The sequence below is a fragment of the Leptinotarsa decemlineata genome, unplaced genomic scaffold (assembly GCF_025532065.1).
Source record: "Leptinotarsa decemlineata unplaced genomic scaffold, Ldec_3_MD MMD2_P_RNA_scaffold_2, whole genome shotgun sequence".
Taxonomy (NCBI): domain Eukaryota; kingdom Metazoa; phylum Arthropoda; class Insecta; order Coleoptera; family Chrysomelidae; genus Leptinotarsa; species Leptinotarsa decemlineata.
Genome location: NW_027412529.1, coordinates 13,617,005 through 13,634,528, shown reverse-complemented (window position 1 = coordinate 13,634,528; position 17,524 = coordinate 13,617,005). Strand labels below are relative to the sequence as shown.

The window sequence follows — 17,524 nt, the reverse complement described above, 5'->3', positions numbered from 1 at the left end:
AGACTATTTCGGACTGTTCGAGGTTTTATGTTTGTACGCATCATGCGTACAAACAGTTTCGGATGTTAGAACCAGAACAAACCTATTCTCCGCAGTCGCAGTATGGTTATGGTTGTTTGCCCCATTTGTGCAAGAGGTAGATATGCGCATCTACCATGTTGTGTTCTGATTCTGTTAAGTGTGGACCAGGTTCTGCAGGGCATATTATTGCCCTGCATTGGTCGGGTAGAACTCCTCTTGCATTGCTGCACTTGCCGTTTTAGTCGGTGGATTTCTGGAGCGGAGACGATTGTGATTAACGTCCTCAATGTCTTGATGTATTGGCAGATTTCTATTTTCCATGTCTCTTGGAGATGGAAAATAAAAATGGAAAATGGCCTTATACTCTCCTGTAAGGTCATTTATTCGTCGCAGCTTTGGGGGTTGGATGTGGCTTGGTAATGGGAGCCACTGATTGGTCGACCTAATGACACCAGCGATCATCCTCCTGGTATTATTCAGTTGGACGTCCACCTTCTTTGCATGCGGACTGCTGTGCCAAACTGGGGCACACTATTCAGCCGTCGAGAAGAGAAGTCCCAGAGCGAAACAGCGCAGCGTAGAAGCCGATGCTCCTAAAGTGGTACCACTTTAGGATTAAATTGTTTCTAGTTTTCAGCTTCTCGGTGGTTTGGTTATGTGTTCTCAAGTGATAGTGTTCTATCAAGAGAGTCACTCCCAGGTATTTCAGTGTTTTGTTGTGGGTTAGTTTGGTACCATCAAATCGTATGTTGAGCTCTTCTCTGGTTAGTCTGTCATTGAGGTGGAAGCGGCTAACAGTAGGGTGCTAATGCCGACTGAACGCCTCCCCCCACCCCTTTTGACCTTGAGACGTCACACGACCTTGAATGACGTCACCTAACCTTGAACGTCGTACACGTAGTATGAGCTTGAATGCGGTGTTTGACCTTGAGTGTGGGGTTTGACCTTGACGTTCGACACTTCGACTACCTTGAGCTTGCTCCATGGCATTGAATGTTGACCTTGAATGAAATCGTGACGTGTACAGAATATAACCTTGAACAGTGGGCGTTCGGCGTTGTCCACTCCCTTGTTGGTAATTCCTATATAAGTTCAGAATATCGTATGACGTCACCTAACCTTGAACGTCGTACACATAGTATGAGATTGAATGCGGTGTTTGACCTTGAGTGTGGGGTTTGACCTTGACGTTCGACACTTCGACTACCTTGAGCTTGCTCCATGGCATTGAATGTTGACCTTGAATGAAATCGTGACGTGTACAGAATATACAGTGGGATTAGGCGTTGCGGTGTTTGACCTTGAGTGTGGGGTTTGACATTGACGTTCGTCACTTCGACTACCTTGAGCTTGCTCTGTGGCATTGAATGTTGACCTTGTAGCTCTCATTTGGGTTATGGTGGGGGGGAGGAGTTGGGCTTTTATAAGGAGTGTGGTGTGAACGTTTCACTCATTTCAAATTCTCCTTATCGTACGGTATATATTTCTATATACAAGATGTATTCGTGCGTTGATTGTAAAAAAAGTTTCACTCGTAGTGACAACCTACGTCGTCATCAGCGGGATTCCTGCACACCCGCAAATGGTGATGGACCTCCAACATCGAAGAGGCAACGGTTGACACCCCCAGCACTTCCAACACTGCAAACATGCGTTTGCTGCAATTTGACTATTGCAAGCGATCAGATGAATGTACATCGGAGGACGTTGCAGCACAGAACAAATGCATGTGTTCAATATGGGGAAGGTGTGAAAATTGTCAATACAGCTTTCAAGTGTCGAATTGTGAGCTACCGAGTGGACAGTGAAAACCACCACATGGATTACCCAACATTCTTCAATGAAATTAAGCAGAAAGTAGTGAAACTACTCGAAGAAGTGTTGGATATCCATAAATGCATGAAAGTGAACATGGAAGTGTTTGGGCGGTACAGTCTGCAAACTAAGGATCTTTCAGACATCAAATCATTTAATAGTCCCAATGAAGTAATTGATCAATCGAATGATTTGGATGTGGTTTATAGCAGTTTTGCAGATAGTTTAACTGTTAAAGCAGCGGAATTTCAAGATCGGGATTCAGGTATGTGATCTAGTCAAAATGTTGATGATGATGGACTTATAGAGAAAACCCATATTTTCAGGTTGGACCATTGAGAAAATTTTGTACTTGGAGGTGAATATCAACAAGTATAGCCCCTTCGGAGGGTCTTCATACATCAAATTGCCAAGGTTCATCGAATTGAAGAAAAGTGTGGTGAATGTTCTTAATCAAGATCAGTGCTGCTTTGCGTGGGCTGTGACTTCAGCTTTATACCCTGCCAGTCAGAAACTTAATGAAATTTCATCATATCCCCACTTCTCAACCGTCTTGAATGTAGCAGGTATGGAATTTCCAGTTAAGTTGAAAGATATTCCTAAGTTTGAGGTTATGAACGATTGCTCTATCAATGTTTATGGGTTGGAAAATGTTTTTGAAAATGGTAGAATTGAATATGAAGTTGTGGGTCCGTTACACTATTCTAAACGTAGATTAAATAGTCATGTTAATCTGTTGATTATTACAGATGATTCTGGTAATAGTCATTATTGTTGGATTAAGGATTTATCGAGACTAGTATCATCACAAATATCTGCCCGTGGTCATAAAAAGTATTTTTGTGATGGTTGTTTATTGTACTTTGATAATGAACGAACTTTATTGCGACATCAGTTGAATGATTGTAATCACATATCGACAACGACACCATCCACAAATTTCAGGGTTGATAAATTTGGTAAAAGGGTACCTGAGAATATTTTGAAATTTGAAAATATCGAGAAACAGTTGAGGGTTCCATTCGTTGTATATGCTGATTTCGAATCTATTCTGAAACCAGTGCATACTAATGAGCCAAATCCTGCTAACTCTTATACAAATCGAACATATCTTCATGAACCATATGCTTTTTCTTACCTCATAAAGTGCTCTTTTGATGATTCTATATCTAAATTTGTACTATATAGAGGTGCTGATGCAGCTAAAGTGTTTGTGTCAAACTTGGAGGCTGATGTCACCAATATTTATCACAAATATTTGAAGAAAGTCATTCCAATGAGTCCATTGACTGATGAGGAAGAGCATGATTTCAATATTGCCGCCACATGTGGTATATGTGGAGAACCATTTGGTGATGGTGATATTAAGGTGCGTGACCACTGCCATCTAACGGGGAAAAAAAGAAATGGAGCTGCACATAGTATTTGTAACCTCAATTTCAAATTGCCCAACTTTATACCCATAATTTTTCATAATCTCAGTGGGTATGACTGTCATCTGTTCATAAAAGAGTTATGCACAAACAAAACAAAAGTTGATGTCATTGCTCAAACTAAAGAAAAGTATGTTTCCTTCACGAAACATATAATTATGGAGAGAATAGTAGATCACAATGGAGTGACGAAAAATAAGTTTTTGAAATTAAGGTTCATCGATAGTTTTAAATTTATGGCTGCTTCCCTTCAAGAGTTAGGTGACAATTTAGATGAAAAACATTTTGTGGAAACAAGAAAATATTTTCCGGAACAGGATAAATTCAAACTTATGAGGCAGAAAGGTGTTTTTCCGTACAGTTTTATCGATTCTTTAGATAAATTAAATTATTCTAGTATACCATCAAAGGTGGACTTTTATGATAAATTAAATGAAAAACATGTTTCTGATGAGGATTATGATAGAGTAAAGCAGGTATGGAACACATTCAATTGTCAAGATTTGGGTGAATATTCTGACATATACCTAAAATCTGATGTTCTACTGTTGTGCGATATTTTTGAAAATTTTAGAAATATGAGTTTAGATACATATAAATTGGATCCTGCTCACTATTTCACTTCTCCAGGTCTTTCTTGGGATGCTATGTTGAAGTATACGGGTGTCAACTTGGAATTATTAACTGATATCGATATGGTGCATTTTCTCCAAAACGGTATACGTGGTGGTGTAAGCCAGTGTTCGGAGAGAAAGCATATTGCAAACAATCAGTTTCTTCCAAATTATAATCCCGAAGAACCTTCATCTTTCATAATGTATTTGGATGCAACAAATCTGTATGGTCATAGCATGTCTCAATCATTACCTTTTGGTGGGTTCACTTGGTTGACCGCCAGTGAAATATGTCAGTTGGATATCAATAGTATTCCAGATGATAGCCCCCAAGGATACATACTTGAAGTAGATGTGCATTATCCTGTCGAGTTACACGATCTACATTCGGATTTACCATTTTTGGTTGAAAGTATTATACCACCTGGTTCAAACTCCAAAATACCCAAACTTATTCCTAATTTGAATGATAAAGAGAAATATATCGTTCATTATAGGAATTTGAAACAAGCGGTCCGTAATGGTTTGATGGTGATGAAAACTCATAGAATTCTCAGATTCAATCAGTCACCGTGGCTGAAAAAATATATCGATTTAAATACAAATTTGAGAAATAAGGCTACCAATAAGTTTGAGAAGGGTTACTTCAAATTGAATATAAATTCCATATTTGGCAAAACGATGGAAAATGTAAACAATAGAAGAGACATTCGAATTGTCACACATTGGGAATCCATAAGAAGAGGTATGGGTGCCAATGCTTTGATAGCTCGTCCCAATTTCAAAACATTATCCATATTTTCGGAAGACTTTGTCGTCATACATATGGATAAAGTTAAGGTTTGTTATAATAAACCATTGTATTTGGGGTTCAGTATATTGGATATGTCGAAAACAGTCATTTATGATTTTTTCTATGATGTCATCAAAAAACATTACGGACCACAAGCTTCTCTTCTCTATACCGATACGGATTCTTTGATACTGAAAATAATGACGGATAATTTTTATAATTTTATGATTGCAAATGTTGACAAATTTGACACTTCTAACTATAGGTTGGGTAATAAATTCAATGTGCCAGTTAGCAAATCGGTGATTGGAAATATGAAGGATGAACTTCCGAGTGATCCCATCATCAGTTTCCATGGCACCGGTGCGAAAGCATATCATGTACAAAGTGTGTCTGATGAAATAAAGAAAGCAAAAGGTATTAAAAAATCCGTTATAAAAAATCAAATTTCAATTGAAGATTACATTAGGATTGTTGAAACAGGCGGTATAATATTTAGAAAGATGAATGTATTCAGGAGTGATTTACATGATATTTACACGTTGATGTGCAATAAAGTCGCGCTATCACATAATGATGATAAGCGATTCATCATTCCTAATACCACCAAGACATTACCTTGGGGCCACAACGATACTGAATTCTATCAGACAAGTTCCGAACAAAATTTAAGAATTCTTTTGAATGTACTGAAAGATGAAAACAGTATAAGTGACAAGAAATTAAATTTACTCATTGCCTTATTGGAAGAGCAATCGAGTAATTGAATTTTTTCACTCATTACCTGGTTTGTTCAACAAATTGTAAAATTCATACTTGTCGAATATTTCAAACGAATTATCCTACCCCACTTCCACCCCCACTCCCATTCCCACCCGAAGTGGTAGGGAGCATACGGCTATAAAACATGAGGAGGAGGCCACAGTTCATCATTCGATTGCAGTCTTCCTTCGAAAGAAGCAGCCAACCTGAGATACCTGCCAGCCAACTTAGTTGAAAATTCCAAGCAGCTTGATGTAAGTACACACTTCCATACTATTTATATTATATTGTCTAATATTTTCATTTTCTCTTTCTAGAATCATGTCTTTTCTGAGGAATGCTCTGATGACCCCGATTACCACTCTCAGTGAGAGACAGTTGGAGGATGTAGAGCGGAGGAGGGTGGTTGTCCTACAGGACATCATGGTACAACCACCAGCTGCACCACCAGCTGCAGCTCCCATTCCACCACCGGGGATGACTTCCACCCAGGAAGTGGCGGCTCCCATTCCACCACCGGGGATGACTTCCACCCAGGAAGTGGCGGCTCCTGACTTGAAGTTCTTTTTCGAGGACTTCAAACCAACCCCCGAGGAGGAGATTGACCCCCCACCAACTTTGTCGACATTCAGTGGACCAACTTCTTCGTCAGCACCCCAAATTGAAGATTTACTGAATGTCTACAACCCGGACCTGGACGAGTCTCTGGCGGATTTATCGCATCTTCAAAGCTTCTTATCGCCCATCGAACCATTATCCCCCATCGATTCAGGGGATGAGTTCGAAAAACCGGTGAAGAGGGCCAAGAAGATGAAGAAGTCCGCACCTGTGAAGAAGTCCGCACCTGTGAAGGCATCCAAAGCCAAAGGTGGGAGGGGTGGTAAGTTGAGTGCTTTTCGCAAAAAGTGTGAAAAGAACTCACCTTACGGTGGTTGGCCTACAGCACCCCTTCCAGTGATGGAGGTGCAGAACTTGGTGGAAGTCGTCGCCCAGGTCCATCGGGATGCGTCACCCCCTCCAGCCACCCCCCAGGTCCATCGGAATGCGTCACCCCCTCCAGTCACCCCCCAGGTACGTGTTGAGCATTCCGAACAAGAGGTTGGCCCGGAAAATGTCCTTTCACAGACTGTGGTAGAGGGTAATAAACTCAAAGAGTCTATTACCTATGCACAGTCTGTGAAAAAGAGATATTTGAGGGAAAAGAAGGTTGTGGATGGTTCTGATTCCAGAAAAAGGGCCTTGATGGCGGATATTTCCACCATCGAGGCCCAGAAACTGGAATTAGAGAAGCGACTCTCTTTGCTTAGGGCGAAACTTCAAGAAGAAGATTCGCAACAAGGAAAGAGTTTGGCTTACATCCAAAAATATGGACCTCTTGTTCAGGAATGGGATGCCATGTGCCAGGGGTTCCTTAATACCTAACCCCTTTTGTAAATATATTTTTGTTTAGTTTAAGTTAGATGTATGTTTAGAATAAAAAAATTGTAATTTTAGGAATATAATAAAAACTTGCATGTTAATTTTAAGGTTATGAATGTTATGAATGAAAAAATAAAATAAGGAATATTGGAGTGCATATCTATTTTGGTTGTTGCACACAAAATACTGCGTGGTTGGGGCAGTATTTATTCCTTCATTCTAGTCACTTTCTAGTCACATGTAGTATATAGAATAAAATTAGTTAAATAGAATAATTGTATAGAATTTCCATCATTTGAAAGTGTGTGAATTGTAAAATAGTTATTTTTTCTAGAGAATAAATAAAGGTGATTCTAGTAATGCTCTGAGTATAATTCCAAAACCTTTTGACACTTCTCTCATCATTACTTTATTTTTCACATATTCCCCTTCCCTTACTCTACCCCACTTTCTTCAAATCATATAAATAAGATTGTATTCTCAATATTCTTCAACTTGTTCGTTCATCATGAATCAAGCAACACCAATTATTCGGGAAGCTGATTCCACCAGTGAACCTCATTTTGCCCCACCAGAGAATTGGTCCTATGGTGACATTCAAGTTGCTGTAGTTGATTCAACATCTCCCGATGATGAATTCGATGGGTATTCAGATACAACAATAGAGCTGAATGAAGAACAAGATGTAACCTCAGACGAAGATGAGTTTGAACATGATGAATTTGCCAGCCCAGAACTTGTGGATCAACTGTGGCTTGAAGATCATCAAATCGCTCCACCAAATATCATCGTGGTGGTTGATTCTCCCGAACCTGACATCATCATTATAGATGATGATGATGATGATCAGGTAGGTTAGGTTAGGTTTTCCTCGGAGTGCACATAGTACCTGGTTGGTGCACACGGAATGCTGCGTGGGTGGGGCAGCATTCAACCTAACCACTCTATTTGGTAGTAGTGAAAAAAATAGGGCTATATCGGTACACCCTTGCGGTGAAACGTTAGTTGTTTCGCTATAAAATGAACTAATTAGAAAATGGAAACAGTTAATCATTATCTTTGAATATCGATGCTCACCGATTTTTATATGATTTTTGACAGTGGTGGTGGTAGCTCCCTCCACTCTACCCCACTCTTCACGGTACCTGTTTATAAGAGGGAAACATGGGAGCGTGAGAGTGTAGTTAAATTCATCGATTGAATATTTGTACATCTATCAGTGAATATGTCTTTCCCTAAAGAGTGGGATACAAAACCGACAATACGCGGCTTTCCAATCAAAATTGGCAAACATATAGTGTGTTACAACTGCCATGGGTATTGGCCTGAAACATATATCAACCCATGTACCGGCCTGTGTCGTAGATGTGTTGTGGCAAGGAATCCAGACCCACTTCGGAAGAGGATAAATGGTTCAACTCTAGAAGTAAGTGACTACCGCCAGCAGTGCAGAGAATGTTCGAAAGAGATTATGTGTAATAATATGGGCATTTCAAGGAATATATGCATAAATTGTGTAGCGACTTGCGATACATTAGTCCAGCGATGTCTACAATGTGGTGAATATAGTGTGGATTGTTGGAACAATTTATGCAGTGCTTGTAGAAATGATTGGCAATTGTGTGAGAATGTCGGCCAATTTCACCCCAACAGAGATGTCCACTTTCGAGAGTGCTGGTGTCTAACCCATGAAGAGCGGATAGAGAGACGGAGGATTCATGGAAATCTTATGCTAACATACACATCTTGAAGTGATTTCAATATGTTGAATTTATGAAAAATAAAACCAATAGTTTACAAATTACTTGCATCATTTCTAAGGTTATTATTCTATTTAGTTTTTAATAAATAAAACAATTTTAATACACTATTTTTTTATTTTTTATCTAATATTGAGTACAATCATGATAATGTCATTACACTAAAGAATTTTCATCGATCCATGAGTTGTGATCTTCAGAGAACCCCAGCCACTTTACATAGAGGCGATGTCCTTTTCTTTTTAAAACTCGCTCCACCAAATACGTATTGGGATCTTTCGTTTTATTCAACTCCAGCCCATAAAAACAGCCTTTGATTGGTTGCCCATTCACATCTTCTAATGCATAAGTTATAGGTTCTGTATTATTAACTTTCACAACTTTGAATATTTCAGCTGTAAAATTTGCTGTATAACCTTTATCGAATGCATTTTTATATTTGCTGATTCGAACACTATCCCCAATTTTAAACGTATTTTTTTTACGTTTCACATGTGGACTCTTAGATTCGGCATACATTGACAATTTAGTAGACTGTTTCACATCTGCAGGTTTCATACCAATCGTACGATGAACTTTGTTGTTATACTGACGAGTAATTCTAGGAAGAATGTTCAACCACTTGTAATGACCTTGAAGTGAAAACTCCTTATAAAGCCAACTCTTCAATGTTCTGATTACTCGTTCTGCAATTGCAGCTTTTTTTGTGCTGAATGTTGAGTAATGATTGATGCTGTGTTTCTTCATTAACGATGAGAATTTCGAATTATAGAACTCAGTACCATGATCAGATTGTAAATTTTTTGGAGTATATTTAGCATCTTTCAACACGCTTGCCATAGCTGCAGTAACTGAATCACCAGTTTTATTCTTCAACGGCCTTGACCATACAAACTTTGAATAACAGTTGATAACTATAAGGATGTACCTACATCCCTCATTTTCTTTAGAATATGGTTGCATTTCCATCAAATCCATCTGCCACAAGTCAGAAAAACCCTTTATTATTGTCTTCCGACGGGGGAAATTTCGACGCGCCGGCTTGTGTATTTCTTTCACAACCTGCCATTTTGCATTACTCATATTACTGCTCTAAGACTTCTTCAAGATGATAAAATTGAGGAATCACTTTTCTACTGTTCAGGTGCAAGTGTAACGATTGACTATTAAACTTCAATGACTCGCTCAGTAAAAGTATCAACCAACTTAGCTATTACGTCAGTTCGCTTTTCCACATTACTCAATTGATCAGCTAATGCAGAAGTGATGAGTGCATTTTTGTCAATGATTATTTGCACCTCATTATGTTTTGAATCAATATGTTTTCCGATGTTACGTAGCGTTGATGCAATGAATTCTTGGAAATACTTCAGAGTTGTCTCATTGACTTTTCTAATGTGATCGTCAACATATCCTTTAGTAACAGAATCTTTACTGTCTACAGGTTCACCAACATTTTGAAACCGCTTATTCTGAATATCATAATCACCATTTGGTGTGAGAATGAATCCAACACCAGATCTTCCAACTATTGGTTTACTAACACCACCTCTTCTACGACCAAATTTATCAATTGTGGTATGCATAGTTAGATCGTTTGTGATCGACTGAGCCAGTTTCACACATCATATTCATGATATTGCGATCAATAGACTAATCCTTCTTCACGTAATTCCTCAATTATGGCTAATATTTCATTATCATGTCCGGTATGTCCAGCCAGTCGTGAACTCCAAAGTAGTCGAAGGCGATCAATCAATTCTTCGAGTTCATTCCAATAAACATAATCTGTATGCTTATTTCTGATATATTTTTTCTGGGTGGGTATTTTGATCATGCCAGCACCTTCTCTACTAGGGTTTCCATTGGATAATAATGGTAGGATTATTTCTCTATATTTCTTCCAATTATTCGATAGAAGACCTTGTTTTCTCTCATTGTATTTATATGCAGCCTTTGTTAATTTGAGTATATCACCATATGTGGTCATATCGGAAGAGGGGATATTTCTCGATGGTACTTTCATGAATATCAAGTTATATAGTTTTGGAGTGCCCTGATAAGAGCCAATAGTTTACCATTTTTCATAAACACAATTTTCTCATCGATAAATTCCACATCAGCTACTCCCATTTGTAAATTTCCCGTTTCAGTGTTCATGTGTACTCCAAAGACTGTATCGTAAGAGGGATTTCCTGATAGTAACTTTTTTATATGCTTTTGTACTTCATCACCATCATCGAATACATTAGGTGATTGTGAATCTAAAGTTGTCAATTGAGAGGTTTGAAGATCCTTCGAGGAAGCCCCTTCAAATTTCGGTTTCCACTCACTTTCAATTATAGTTTTGGCTGTTAATGGTGTAGCAGGCTTTGTTTTCTGCATCACTTGATTCATTTGAGATGCTCCTTCAGTATTGGCAGATATTACTTTCAAAGGTGTTATTATTGGCTCATAGATCCTCTCGAGTGCTGATTGATCACCTAGACGACTACTTTTGATATAATTGAATTTCTTCCGAACGGCATCCGTTGCTTCAATTAACTTTCTTTTTAAACATATTTCATCATCATTTTTTCCCTCCATAATTCACTCCAAGAATTTGTATAATGAAGTGTTATCTCCACTATCTAGCACTCAAGTGATTCAATTCTTCAAGAACGTCAAGGATATATGAAAGCGTCGAATCCTTTTCGATAACGTCCATTTACCACTTCTCGATCCTTATCAATTACTAAAAATCCATATTTATCTTCCCAACATCTCGCACACATATCTTGAAATTGCTTATATGTTACATCTGGTGATACATGGTCGGAAAAAATATGATTGAGATTCATATCATCTTGTTTGAACATTACGATAAAATTTGCATTATCTCGTATCAATTGTTTCGGAACTCGTGAATATGTTTGGGCTAAATAGAAACAATCCACATTTTTATGACGACCCATACTGAAATATGATCGTATAACATCCTGTTTCTCGCACATAACATCATCAAAAATGAATATCGAATCAGGTTTGGCGTCTGAAGGCTCTACTATTTCACCTGCATTATTGGCAAAAGTGTAAAAACCCAACCCTTCGATTGGAGATAATACTTCACGTAAATACTCGTATTTAGGTTGATAAAGAGACTTTGAATAAAGATAAACATTTGCGAATCGTAATCCTAGAGGATGCGTTAGCAAAGAAATCATAACATTTGTCTTGCCACAGTTAGAAGGTCCAATAATCAGGCCGCGAATAGAAAGTGGAAGTAAAGATCCGTGACGTTGTTTGACACCGCTTCCCGATCCACCACCCACTTTTTCATCGAAATTATCGATGGAAAATTGCTGCTTCTGCTTCAATATGCGCATTGTATGACAGTTGGAGACTATATAAGCAGGGTTCCCCATCGATTCCTTTATTTAAATAGGGGTTATGAGTCGATGCAGATCTACTGAATTGCATTCAAATAAAACTGGTAGAGGATTGATCAATTCCCTCATCAATAATCTACCATTTGAATTACACTTACCTGGCTATCAGTATTGCGGTCCGGGCACCAAATTGCAGAAAAGATTGTTGAGAGGTGATTCGGGTGTCAATCAGCTGGATTTTGCATGCAAAAAACACGATATTGCATATTCACAGAACCCTGATAATCTTGCAGCTAGACACATAGCGGATAAGGAGCTTGCAGAAAGTGCTTGGAATCGTGTCAAAGCAAAAGACGCTACTATTGGAGAAAAAGGAGCTGCTTGGCTAGTTACGAATATAATGAAAGGGAAACGCCGATTTGGTATGGGTTGTGACTCATCTCCCAAGCAGTCACACATTCCGAAGAAAAAGCGTTCTATTAAGAAAAAAAAAGTTAAAAAAATATTGAAAGCTTCTAAGGTGATAGCTTTTGGTTCTGGGATCGTTCAGAAAGTGCGTGATGTTCTACACAAAGCGGGTGGAAGTGAATTTGTTGTCAAAAATTCTAAAAGAGCAGCTGAAATTGCACTCAAAGCAGCACGCAAATATATGAGGGCTGCAGGTGGGAAAAAGAAAATTCGCACACCGCGAATCATACCGATTCCTAAAATTGGTGGAATACTACCACTCATTCCAATTTTTGCTGGTTTATCAGCACTAGGTAGTTTAGCCGGTGCTACTGCTGGTATAACGAAAGCAGTTCAAGCAGCAAAAGCGAGTAGGGAGCAGTTGAGTGAGACAAATCGCCATAATAAACACATGGAGGCAATTGCTATAGGTAAACAAGGAAGTGGTATCTACTTGAAGCCTTACCGCAAAGGATTAGGAGTCTATTTGAAACCTCAAAATTCAAAAAACTCATAAATTTGCTACCTAAAAGAGCTCTCTCCAATATCGACCTCAACTATTACGCTAAGAAAATGACGATTCCATATTTTCGGGGGGTATATATGCGTGACGATTTACCAAAATCAGGACCACTCCGATATGAATCTGCCATAGTAAATTTGGATAGTCGACATGGTCAAGGGACACATTGGGTAGCATATAGAAAAAGGGGAACTTCGATAAAATATTTTGATAGTTTTGGCGATTTACCCCCTCCCAAAGAACTGATTCACTATTTTTATATGGGTTCGAATCCTATCAATACTATCACATATAACTATAAGCGTGAACAACGATTCAACACAGTATGGTGTGGCCATTTGTGTTTGAAGTTTCTTCAGAACAAGACATGGAGTTAACACCAGTACAGGATAGGGAGAGTATCAAGAGGATGAGTCATTCATTGATCGCATATTCCAGAGTACGCACTTTACAAAAAATGAGTAAAGAACAACTCGCTGATATGCCGAAAGAGGTGTTGATTGGGTGTGCATCACATGAAATTGCATCTGTATGGGATAAGTTACCACAAAACCTACAAAATGATATTGATGTCTTGAAGTATCAGTACTGTCAAGAGCATTACAATGATTCCAGCGGTAGCAGTAGTAATTCCGATATGAATGATGGTCCACCTACAAGAAAAATTTTTTGTTGTTATTGTAAAGTGAATGATGTGAATGTAGTCACACATAATGATATGGATAGACCACCGAAAAAGCGACGATTGGTCCACAATTTCTGCTGTCAGCAATAAAAAGACATGAATCATCGAAAATTCGTCAGTCATGTCACGCACGTTTTCATTGTCGGGATTCTCTAGCGAGTTGAGTGCCAACTTCTACCCACCCATCGAATTGGATACCAATAGTAATTATGGTCTGGGATTACATGGTTTCTACTCCTACAATTCCATATTCAATGTAGATGCTAAGAATAATGTTATCGGCTATTCGAAGACAATTATCTCACCCCCCACTATTATAAAAATTCCACCTGGGGCATATGAAATTGATGAAATTAATAAGGTGATTCAAAGATTCATGAAATCCAAAGAAGTGCAACTAGAAAATGGAATTGAAGAAAATATCGACGAAGTATTTCTCCTACGTGCAAACAACAACACTCTGAAATGTGAAATGCGATCGAAATATTACATTCATCTCAAACATGAAAACAGCATTGCTGAACTTCTAGGGTTCGATGACAATGTTTTCAATTGTGGTGAAATACATGAATCAACATTGCCCGTGAATATCAATAAGGTGAGGATTATTCGTGTGGATTGTAATGTCACAGCTGGAGCATATTCGAATGGCGATGAAATCCATAGCATCTTTGAATTTGATATTGATGTAGAGCCCGGTTACAAACTCACCAAGGAGCCACAAAATATTATTTATATGCCAATCCGACCTGGTGGTCGTCAGTACCTCGACAATATCACTCTTCGCATATTGGATGATAATGGTAATCTGATCAATTTCAATGGTGAAAAAATAATAGTCAAATTGGAATTGATAAAGCTATAATAATCATCATTTCTCATATATTTATTCACAACATCGACGACAGTCATTAGTAACAATCATCGTTTCTCATACGTTGATTCAGAACATCGATGACTGTCATTAGTGTATCATAAAGAAAATGAGTAAAGGAAGCATCGATAAGTTTGGTCGCAGAAGTAAGGCAGTTTCAAATACTGTTTTGCGTGGGCAGCCTGGAGTTGGTTTCAAATTAACAACCGATGGAAACTTTGATATGGAAAATAAACGTTTGAAAAATATAGCAGAGCCTGAAGAGAGTACGGATTGTGTTAATCGAGGATATGTCGGTTTTTACATCTCAAAGATGAGAGGAGAATTAGATACTGATATTGACAAAATTAATTTGAAATTAGATGGAGTAGAAAAATATTCCGTATCAGTGAGGGAAGATCTCATTACGCTTGGACTGAAATTAGTAGAATTTGTAAAAAAGTATGAGCATATGGATAAGGATATCAAATCGCTGCAATCTGATTTGAAAAAACAACCCTCGATAAGCATTCAAACGATCGAGCAAAAACGATGGTGAGCGATGATCATCTGTGAAAAAAGTCAATATAAAGCTGAAGTTGATCAAATTGTTACTCAGTATTTGTTACTTCCTAACGCTGAGCAGGTGATATTCATTGATGGAACTATAAATTCTGCGATTATCGTTTCTAAAAATGGGGTTGTGCTTCAATAGTCAGCGATTGCCGCAGCGGCAGCAGTTGAGTCAGCATAATGTATTTGGTGGAGGCTATGATCATGTGCATTTAAAGAAGCGAAAATCCAGCAGTCGATTCATTCCACGTATATCTGCCAAACGGTCAAGATATAGAATAAGTGCTAGTAGCCTGAACTTTCTCAAATCTATTGGCTTGAAGGTGCGATATAAAAAATAGTAATAACATGGCGACAATCACCACAAGTGATAAATTGGAAGTGTTCGAGGAGCCCATGTTCGACCATTCCCTCATCAGCCTTCATGAGCATACATATAAGCCGTATGGTTCACCATATTACAAAAATTCAGATGAAATACGAATTCCAATCAATTATCAAGATCTCATACTCGATATTGCAGATAGTTACATTTATATCGAGGGGAAGTTCACACCATCTGATGCCACAAAGCGGTGCTACCTATCCAATAATGCTCTCGCCTTTCTCTTCGACGAAATTCGCTATGAAATGGGTGGTGAGCAAGTGGTTGTTGTTCGAAAACCCGGCATAACTACCACAATGAAAACGATGATATCATTTGGAAAAACGCATGCAAATTCGCTACTACCGATAGGATGGGGACTCGATGTGAATAAACAAGATATATTCGATCCCGTTAGCAATGTATTTAGTGGTAAATTACCCTTGAAGTATCTAATGGGTTTTGCTGAAGATTACAATAAGGGGATAATGAATGTGAAGCAGGAGCTCATTTTGATTATAGCTCGCTCATTCAAAAATTCATTCATTGGGGAAGTCGATGCAGATTTGGAAATCAATAAAATAGAATGGAGAATCAGGCACATTGTGCCGGAAGATCGACAGAAACTGAAACTATTGAATCGCATAAATAAAAATGGTAATAATGCTAAAGTGAAGGTGGCTTATCGTATGTGGGACCTTTATGAATTACCCACACTTCGTGATACATCCTCGGATATATGGGCGGTGAAGACAACCAGCAGCCTCGAAAGACCACGATATATCATCATCGGCTTTCAAAACACCGACCAATCCGAAAATATGTCAAAAGATGTAACGAAATTCACACATGTGAATATTAATAATATTCGACTATCTCTGAACTCTGAAGTATACCCATATGAGCGTTGGAATCTGGATTTCGACAAGAAGTTAGACTCATCAGCTTACTATGCATATGAAAACTTCCAACGTAGCTACTATTATAAAACTATGAGTGAACCGATGATGGATATTGGTAGCTTTCGCAACAACCCACTATTCATTATCGACTGCTCCCATCAACCCGAAGCTATGAAGTCATCCACTGTCGACATCAAAATAGAATTCGAAACACGCAAGGTGAAGTTTCCAGCAAACACCAAAGTATATGCACTCATCCTCCACGATGCTGTTCTATCATATAATGCTCTTAATGGCTCTGTTCAAACTGGATTGTAATAAGATTGACATGTAATATGCTATGAAATATTCGATATTGATGAATAATAAAACACTCAATAATTATGTTATATCTTTTATTCACCAAACAATTAGATACAAACAAATATGGATTGAAACATTATTTTATTCACAAACATATACAACAGATTTCAAATATTTACAACACCATCATTTATCGCTTCTTCCAGTTGCGGGTTGGGACTCTGTGGTTCCAATTGATATTTCTCTATGATATTTTGCGGTAGGTAGGTGCATATGTCTTGAAGAAAATGTTTCAAGTCTGCTTCAATTATTAACTCACAGAACTCATCCAAATTTCTACTCCCATATGAATATTTATGACACAATGCCACACCGAGTTCATACTTCTCACTAAGCTCCAAAAGTTTTCGCACCTCTTCAGCATCGTAACATACACTCAAATCATAATTTGATGAATGTAGAGCATCAAAACTCAGATCAGCCATCTCCCAAGCCATTTTTCTTATGGCGGAATCCAAATCCACTGCTTCCGGCCACTCTTGGGCTGAATATTGCATCCACATATTTATAGAATGGTGAGTTCTGGAAATTCATAAATGGCATTCATTAGTTTGCAAATAATATAAAAAAAAATACTCACTTGAAATCTGACTATGTCTATGAAGTGACCAAGTTGATACATATTTTATATTAATCTACCATATTTTCACTATTTACAAAAAAAAATCATAATTTCAAAATGTTCAATCTAAAACATTGAATTTCATCAATGATCGGGTTTTAGCACCAGGATAATCCTGCGAACTTTGACCCATATAAGTAAGTGTGAATTTGGCTTTGGATGAATTCACTTCACGAATGAAGTCTTCTGGTAATTGCTCTGTGACAC

At 38.1% G+C, this 17,524-nt stretch overlaps 2 protein-coding genes across 4 annotated transcripts in view; both read left to right on the top strand.

The window, feature by feature from the left end:
- Nucleotides 1-17,524, top strand: part of LOC111512640 (monocarboxylate transporter 2) — a 311,021-nt gene that overhangs the window by 262,379 nt on the left and 31,118 nt on the right. The window lies entirely within an intron of this gene.
- On the top strand, nucleotides 5,369-7,004 carry LOC141486180 (uncharacterized). Its single transcript, XM_074183903.1, has 2 exons — nucleotides 5,369-5,692; nucleotides 5,756-7,004. The coding sequence occupies exon 2, from the start codon at nucleotides 5,760-5,762 to the stop codon at nucleotides 6,858-6,860; it is 1,101 nt and encodes a 366-aa protein (XP_074040004.1). The 5' UTR covers nucleotides 5,369-5,692; nucleotides 5,756-5,759; the 3' UTR covers nucleotides 6,861-7,004.